Source organism: Amia ocellicauda, chromosome 16, assembly GCF_036373705.1.
Source record: "Amia ocellicauda isolate fAmiCal2 chromosome 16, fAmiCal2.hap1, whole genome shotgun sequence".
Taxonomy (NCBI): domain Eukaryota; kingdom Metazoa; phylum Chordata; class Actinopteri; order Amiiformes; family Amiidae; genus Amia; species Amia ocellicauda.
The window spans coordinates 8,379,979-8,388,829 of record NC_089865.1 but is presented as its reverse complement, the minus strand read 5'-3'; the positions used below and the strand labels follow the sequence as shown (position 1 = coordinate 8,388,829).

General features: G+C 34.6%; 1 protein-coding gene across 1 annotated transcript; it reads left to right on the top strand.

Annotated features, from left to right (window-relative positions):
- The first annotated feature begins 306 nt into the window (after positions 1-306).
- Positions 307-8,851, top strand: LOC136711669 (histamine N-methyltransferase). Its single transcript, XM_066688056.1, has 7 exons — positions 307-414; positions 1,539-1,685; positions 2,696-2,748; positions 3,861-3,968; positions 5,637-5,767; positions 6,361-6,454; positions 8,008-8,851. The coding sequence occupies exons 2-7, from the start codon at positions 1,549-1,551 to the stop codon at positions 8,361-8,363; spliced, it is 879 nt and encodes a 292-aa protein (XP_066544153.1). The 5' UTR covers positions 307-414; positions 1,539-1,548; the 3' UTR covers positions 8,364-8,851.

Below are 8,851 nucleotides of genomic sequence, written 5' to 3'. Positions count from 1 at the left end.
AAAGCTGACACATCAGTTATTTATCTCCCAATTGCTCCTTTAGGATAACAAATAAAACCATTCACTGCTGCCAGATACATGCACTCATATTGAGTCTTAAAGTTATTTAACCAGCATTTTATTTTTGTATCTTTTAAATGAATCAGTGGATGGATCCATTTGTGAGAAAGGTCCATTGAATAAGTGCATGCATTTGGTTTCAGGTTTAAGATGTGTAAAGCACATTTCAATGCTATAATGTTCTGAATAATAAATAGTTAACCCTAGTATTTTAAAAAGGTCAATACAAAGACATCGGTGGGAGGTGCTTGGGGTTTCTTGTGACTGGACAGATACTACACGTTTCTTTCCTTAACTTTCAACTATTGTACCAGGAAGTTCCTGTTTAACGCTTCAGTCTCAGCAAAAGCTTAAGTAAGTGACTCGTTTTGGTAAGACGACATAATGACACAACTAGAAGTGCAAACCGAAGTAGTCAAACAAAATGCGCCTGTAGTGCAACACTTGCACAATTTAGTGTATCAAGGGTAGATATATATTGAGAAAGTGGATGCGATGGCATTATATAATGTGCTCGGGTGTTCGGTAGGAATGCATGTGTTTGCAAAGCTAATAGCAGTGGGAGTTTATTTCTTGTGTGAAGTCATGTAATGTTGCATTTTGTTTGCAATGCAGTAACCGCAGTTAAGGTCAGGGTTGTTGAATACATGAATGCATCCGACTTATATAATGTATTGATGTATTTGGATGCACAAGCATAATACGTCGCGTCGATGTAAGAGTGTTTATGGGTTAATACAAGTGTCCCAGTTGTGTTATTGCTTGTATTATACAAACTCAAATGTTACTTTAAATGTTATGAACATCATTGTAGTCACGTTTTGCTGGGTACTCTTGCCATTCATATCACTTGTATAAGGAGAATAAAATACAACACCTCAATTCCTCATTCTCTGAAAGGGGTGTCCCAGATTTGTTTTATACATATCGGCCTACATACTGATCTTTTTCCTGATGATGGGTTTTTTGATGCTACATTTTGAGTCCCCCAATTCTCTTTCCCTTTTCCCTCTTTAACCAGATCCAATCAGACAGTCCAAAAATGAGATTGCATGTTTCCTCAATAACAAGAACGTATAAAATAATAAAATGTTTATTTCTGTTAAAACACTCACTACCTGTTTTTTCTTCCCCATCATTGATGTTTGCCCAATGCCATTCAAAGAGGGGTTCATGGTAAATAACAATTGCATGGATTAATAGCTGCCAAAGAATTTCACACTAAAACAATGTGCAATGAAGAACAAGGTCTCTCTCATCTGGGGGGCTTTCTTCTTGTTTGATCTTAATATTTATTTATATTTTTCACAGCTATAAGATCCAGTCGAGCTCCAAATAAAACAAGAGCTAGTTAAGCCAATCTGTTTTCCATAGATAATGCAATCCTGCTTCAGGGAGGTACAGACATACTATAAATAGAAGGATTTAAACTCCCAGGATGTGAAACTCTCAAGGACTGTTTTTGTTTAATCCCTCAGAAAACGAGCTATGGCATCTACTTTGAAGAAACTGGTGAGCGATGAGGGCCGATACCTCAAATCATTCCAGTTGTTTCTGGATAACTCATCGGAACACCAGTGCATGCAAGAATTCGTTCACGGGACTCTCCCTGATATACTAGCAAGGTAATATGCCGTGAGTAAGATCATATATGATTCCCCTTGTGACTGACTACATTGGGTGGAATTCATGTGATTTAATATTTATAAATAGCTACATGACTACCTTAATTGTATCATTACACAAAGCAGATATCATTTTCATTCAATTTAATCTCTGAGGGTAGATTGTTTCCTGTAATGGAGTTATATTCATCCTTGATGTTGACAATGCTAGAAAATCATTCACAGACATTTTAGAGGAACTGCAAAATTAGATATTTCCAAGTAAATTATGATTCTAAAACAATATCATCATTGAAGCTCTTATAAGGAAAATCTGTATTTTTTTAAAATAGAAAATAGAATGAAACAACGGTACTGTTTCAAATCCACATTGGTCATCACTGGTCAGCTGTCACTATAGCAAAGACATTATTAAGAGTAGGAAAAGTGTTAATTACACACACACACACACAAACACACCTTAAAACTACCTTTCTTAAACCACACACATATTGAGCCTTTAATACATTGTTTTCTGCACTTAAAAATGTGCTGACTGTGCATTATGTTTTATTAATATCCTGGGTCCCTGGGCTGCTGTTCTAGTTTACAATACATGTTCAATATCACCTAAACACCTAAGATAGGATTATCAAGTATAAACAACACCTGGAAATGAAACATCATTTCAAAAGATATCTCCCAGCAGATTCCAGCAACTGGTTAAAGCTTTCGTGCAAAGTTTTTTGGACAATCCAGGGGTATAAGAGATTTGTAGGTGCAGATCTCTGCTGAAGTAATAGTACCAGTGAATCTGAATACTATTCAGCTGGTTTCAAAACCTAGTTTATTTTTCTGTAAAGTAGGTTGTGGGTAAATAGTCACATGATACGTATTTGTCTTTGAATGCAACAAGAGGGGAGAGCCTGGTATTTTATTTTTTAAATTATGTTATTTCACGCAATAACAGTATCAAATGAAATAAGCCACAAGCTATTATAATAATCGTAATAATAATCTGTTTTGTATAGAATTGGAGATGGAAAATCCAGTGTTAATGTCTTGGGTGTTGGAAGTGGAGGAGGTGAGCTTGGATGCTTATTGTTATTTATAAGACACTCACATGAACTGCCACAATACTTATACATTACACACTTATACAGATGATTCTCTTGATAACCATGAAATGTAACAAGTATCTTAGCCTCAGTTAATGATTAATGTTTACTGAACTTTGAAATCAAAGCTTACATGCTACAACTAATGACATGGGGGAAATAATGTTATTAGGTACTTTATCTCCACTTAACTTATATTACATTCCTTCAGTACTAGTATGTATTCACCACCAGCACTTCAGAACAAAGTTAGTATTTTTCTAGATTATACAACATAGCACTGATGCTGCAGCTGAGATTTTGAATCCGCACTGGCCCTCTTTCTCATTAAAATTCAGATCACAGAGTGGTTTCCAAGGCTTCAATTAATCCAATACAAAGTTGAAAAATGTCCAAGAATGTGAAAGAGTTCAGTATCTTCTGTTTGCCTGCCAGGAAAGGGGCTAAAGCTGGACTTTGCAGATTGCAATATTTTCACACTTGATTCAATTTTTGTAGCTGGCACTTGTTTTTCATGGATTTGATTTTTTGCATTTCATAGTGATTAAGCTCAGTTTACAGTGCAGTCAAGATTTTAACTGTACGTTTTTTTACATATTAATTTGACAGTTCAGGTTATTATATTTCTTAGCAGACACCGTCTCCCAGGGCAACATATAATGGACGATGGATTTTTATGATTCAGGTCTTGCCAGACTTATAATACTAAGATAGTAATCTGTTTTATGTATTTGTCTTATGTATGTGAACATAAAATATAGTTTGAAGGTCTTGGTTAGAGAAATAATAATACAAAAGTCTACTACTTGCTTTTGCAATGGCAATAATCCAGTAAAGCAATGTACAGTTTAGTCCCCAAAGTGAAAAGTATTGGAACCAATGACCTTATACTTGAAATGTAAATGTGGCATCTGGGATTCGTTTGGTCTTCGTTTGTCACAATTAGCGCCATTGTGAGGTTGCTGTGTCTTTAAAACATTATTTTTAACTGCATATTCCATATTTTTTAAATTTCTCTCTAATACTGACCTTGCAGTACTGTGCTTGCAAGTAAGACATACATTTGTTTTCTCTTCAGGTAAAATTGATCTCCAAATGTTATCTCAGCTACAGAAGAAATACCCTGGAATTTCTGTTAATAATGAAGTAGTGGAACCTTGTGCGGAGATGATCGATGCCTACAAAGGTATATTTCCTTACCAAATTAATTAATGTTAGCAAAACTATTTATTTCAAATTCTTCTGTCTTCTGATTAAGTGATTCTTTGCTGTTACCAACATTTTAATTGCTATTATTCTATTGCTCAGTTTATGCTGCAAATAATACTGGAACACTCTGCAAGTCAGTAATATGTATTTAGGAGAATAATTGATATTGCAGTACTAGGAATTAAATATAAATGAGAATATATCATGAAAGGAAAAATTGGTAACAATTTACAATAAGGTACCATAATTCCTCATGACATGTTATACATGTGATTAACATAAGAACTCAGATGAAGTGCATAACATATTTATGTGTTTATCCTGTGGTATTCGTTATTATTATTATTATTATTATTATTATTATTATTATTATTATTATTATTATTTATTTCTTAGCAGACGCCCTTGTCCAGGGCGACTTACAAAGTATAAGCGCAATACAAAGTGCAATAATACAGTGCAGTTCAAGGCATGATACATTTTACAAATTCACACTTTACAGAAGTGTATATGAGATATACAGTAAACAATATATAAGGTCTTACATCCTAGAATGAAAAAGCTGATCAGTGCAGACAAGATGTTAAGTCAAAGTTAAGAGCTAAGGGAAAGGGAGCATCAAAATAAACAATAGTGCTAGTAATGCAAAGGCAAGAGTATAACAAAATGTTGTATAAGTGCAATCTTACAGGAGAATGAATGACTAAATTACAAGTACACTCTGAAAATATGTGTTTTGAGTTAGAGGCCAGGGATGAGAAGGAGCGGCTCTGGAGGAAGGAGAATATTTATATATTAATTCACAAGGAATCATTGTACCTTATTGTAAAGTGTGACTGAAAAATGTATTTTATGTAAGTTAGAACCACATCAATGGAAATTCTTTCAGTTGCGTAATTAAAACGGAATTGAAAAGGAGAAAACATGGTGTTTATATTTAAAAGCCTATTCAAATGAGAACAAAAGGATTTCACTTTAATTTATTTCTTTATACAAATGTCCAACTGAAGCCTCATTGGCCAAAAATCTATGTAAAATGATACAAGAATGAGTATCACCAGGTCATGTGGGATCAGCTGTTGTTTAGTTAACTGCAAAACCATAAGCCATCTGTCTCATTCCCAGTAAATCTTGGTACACTTTTGTCAGAAAGGCAACAGCTCTAAAAAACCTCAAAATTCTGTCCGAAGAGCAGAAACATTCTAGACTCCATGCCTGGAAAACAGAACAAATGGAGTCTCCTAAGATATCCAGAATTGTTCAAGTACTACAATACAGAGGGCATATTGGGAGGCAGTCAGGGAGAAAATATAAAAATGGGAAAAGTTTTAATTCGGTAACTTCCAGCATTGTTTGTATTGTTTACATTTGCATCTATGCTCATGATTAGTGATTTCATAAAATACCATGTATCATCCTGTTACATGCATTTCTGTTAACTTTATCAGACTTACTGATGAGTGTTTTGCTACCTCTGTACAACATTGATTTTGGACTCATAGTCTCATAGCATTTCTTAACTTACTCAATTGGGTGACATTAGTTAGTATTATAAGGCAGTGTTTTTTAATTGTTTAAATCTAGTCTAGAGATAAGTAAAACATCTTCAATTCAAGTGGCCATTTCTATATTTTATCTTTCCTAGAACTAGTTTCCAAGACTCCAAACCTTGAAAACACCAAGTTTACATGGCATAAAATGACGTCATCTGACTATGAACATCATAGGACAGAGAAAAACATCACCACAAAGATGGACTTCATTCACATGATCCAGGTCTACACTTGCTAGCCTATGTAGGGTGGGGGTGGTAGGGGGAGATGAACAATGTATAATTTACTTGAGCAGTTGGTCTGTTGATTCTTCACCACCGATAAACAATTTGGAGTTATTTACCGTTCACTCATTTTCTTATCTTGTAGATTTCAGGTAGTTCTGAACTAAGGGGAAAATATTAATTTTAAGCATTGGACACACTAAATTTGTGAAACTTTATATAAACTTGAAAATGATGGAAGATAAAATAGAGGATGTAATTCAAATGTAAATGCAAAATGGAACATCATTATGCCATCCCACAATTACATAATCATGTTCCATTTATGCATGCATTATTTGGGACAAAATGAAAATGCAATACCATTTGAATTTTCATTTCCACATCTAGTATGCACATTCACAGAAAATATTTAAATGAAAATACAAAAGCCAATTGCAGTTGCAGTTTCAAAAACTCCCCCTCTTTATGTTTTGGACTTTATTCAAATGATTGAATCAGACCATAATGTAGTTAAATATATTTGGCATCTCTTTTTTGGATATCTGTCTTAAAATATTTTTTATGTTTTTTTGTTTGTTTTAATATTTAGATGCTGTATTACGTGTCTGACCCCAGTGCTACAGTCAAGTTCTTCCGTAGTCTCCTGAGCCGGACTGGCAAGCTCCTTATCATCCTAGTATCTGGTACAGTAAGCTGCAATTGAAGCAGAATATATGTTTTTAAAATGTATTTATGTATTTGTTTATTTCATCACAATCTTGATGGTCATGGTAATTAAAGAAACATAGGTGTTTAATCTTCATTACATGCCATTCGATACATCATCAGTTTTGTGCCAAATATCTTAAGTACTTGAATTTTATATTTTAATTCCAATACCACAAAATAAATGAAAAAAAACTGATTGAATAGCTGCATAATTTTCATTGTAAAGTAAGCATTTCTCAGTTTGCAGTACATTCAAAGATCCTGTGATTCAATAAAGTGGCTCATCATGAAATCAAATCTGTAAGAGTACCATCTTACCATACAATCACCCAAAACATTGTTCAAATAAAACTAATCTGTTTTATTAAATAAAGTTACTGTTGCTTAACTGTGTAGAAACCTACAGACTCTAAATCTAAAAGTTTTTTTTTTCCTTAAAAAAATTGAATGGAAAAGAAATGGACAGATAGAATGTCTGATATTGATAAGGTTAGATTAATGACCCACAGACAGCATCCTTGCCCTGTGAAACTCCTGACAGAGACATAGTGACAGGGGGTGGGGCAAGTCTGTTAGATGCGCTTCATCAAAGCAAAGGCAGCTGGCATTGATTTATCCATTAATGATGGAAATTAGAGCTCCGGAACGCGATATAGCAAACAAATGCTATTTCATCATAATGTTAGTAAAGATATATCATGTCTTTCAGTGATGTTTTCATGAAATACTAATCTGTTGACCTTTGAGTTCACCAGATGTCATTCAAGTTGACGGGGAGGAATTAAGTTAAGCTATATAGGAATTGCTATATTTTCACCACTTTTCCTAAAGGCATATGTGTTTTAAGGCTAATGGCTGGTGACATATCAAAGAGTTACGTACTACCGACTTCTTGATCCCCTGATATAAATGTACACCTAGTTTTCACTTTGCTCTGCTGAAAGGTTACATATGTTATATAAGACACCCTTCTATTGACAGTGTGAAGATGCTTTTTACCTTGCCATTGGAGATTTAATAACTTGATTGAAGATCTGGCAGCAAGCTTTGTTGCCAACCATTCGACTTCCCATGGGAGATTTACTGCATAACTGATAAGAAAGCATGACTTTCTATTTACTATCTTGTTTCAAGGCCTTAAAATACTGATTTTCAGATTTTTGTATTTTATAGCAAATACTGAAAACCCTAAAAGATGTATAATTAGACATTTAGAGATCCGTGAATGTGGGTAAGCACTCATAGAATAACACCTCACTCCCCAAAAAAGGAAAATGTTATGTCCTGAATTTTCTGGTAATGACATTTACTGGTACAAAACTAAATTATCTGAAATTTCAAAGTTGATCCCTCTGTAGTTTGTTTAGTCCAGTGGGGAAAACCAAACCAAAACATAACAAAACCGTATTACTGCTAATTAGGTTTGTGACTTAGCCGCCTTATTTACTAATGTGAAATGTGAAAAATTTGAGGAAAAGTTGGGAATTTTGATGCATTTTTATTTAAAACCTTATTTTATCCTGTATAGGTACTAGCGGATGGGCGAAGCTCTGGAACACATACAAGGATGAGCTGTGTGACACCAACCTCAGCCAGTGTATTACCACTCAGGAGATCAAAGAATATCTTGATGCAAAGGGTATAAAATATCAGAATTATGAACTCCCGTCTAGCATGGACATAACAAAGTGCTTTACCGAGGGAGATGAAAACGGGGAGCTATTACTCGATTTTCTCACAGAAATATGTGACTTCAGTAAAACGGCACCGAAGGATCTTAAAGCCGCAGTGATGGACTTACTCCGCCACCCTGAGTGTAGCAAAGAGATAGATGGCAGAATTATTTTCAACAATACTTTGGGTGCATTAGTGCTTGAACCATGAACTGGAGCTCCTACATCCTGGGTCGAGATAATTGTAATTTAAGACGTTAAACAAAGTCTAGTGGAATTTCTTCAGACTGACACCCCATATAAAATGGTATCCTTATGATTGGTTGCCTTTTGCTTCTGTCTTACTGCTTGCAACAATAAGAAAGGAGAGGACTGCTCTCTCCCTCTGTGACACGCCCCTCCTCTTGGCTAATATAACTGCTTGTAACCAGGAAATCGACAGACTCTAGCAGTCCTAACCGATCACAAGGTCTCTGTGTGACATCATTTGAAAATAAAGCAGATTGACTGAAACTCCTATTCCAACAATCATTTGCAACAATATATAAGGCAAACATACATATGTATCCTGTTTCTCTCCCCTGCTATACTTATACATAATTAAAATGCTCCTGTGTACCTCTTTGGACCTAGTTTTGTCAGAGCTAAAATAAAATGCCTGAGTCTGTAATATTATAATAAAGAAACTCTCAACGACTA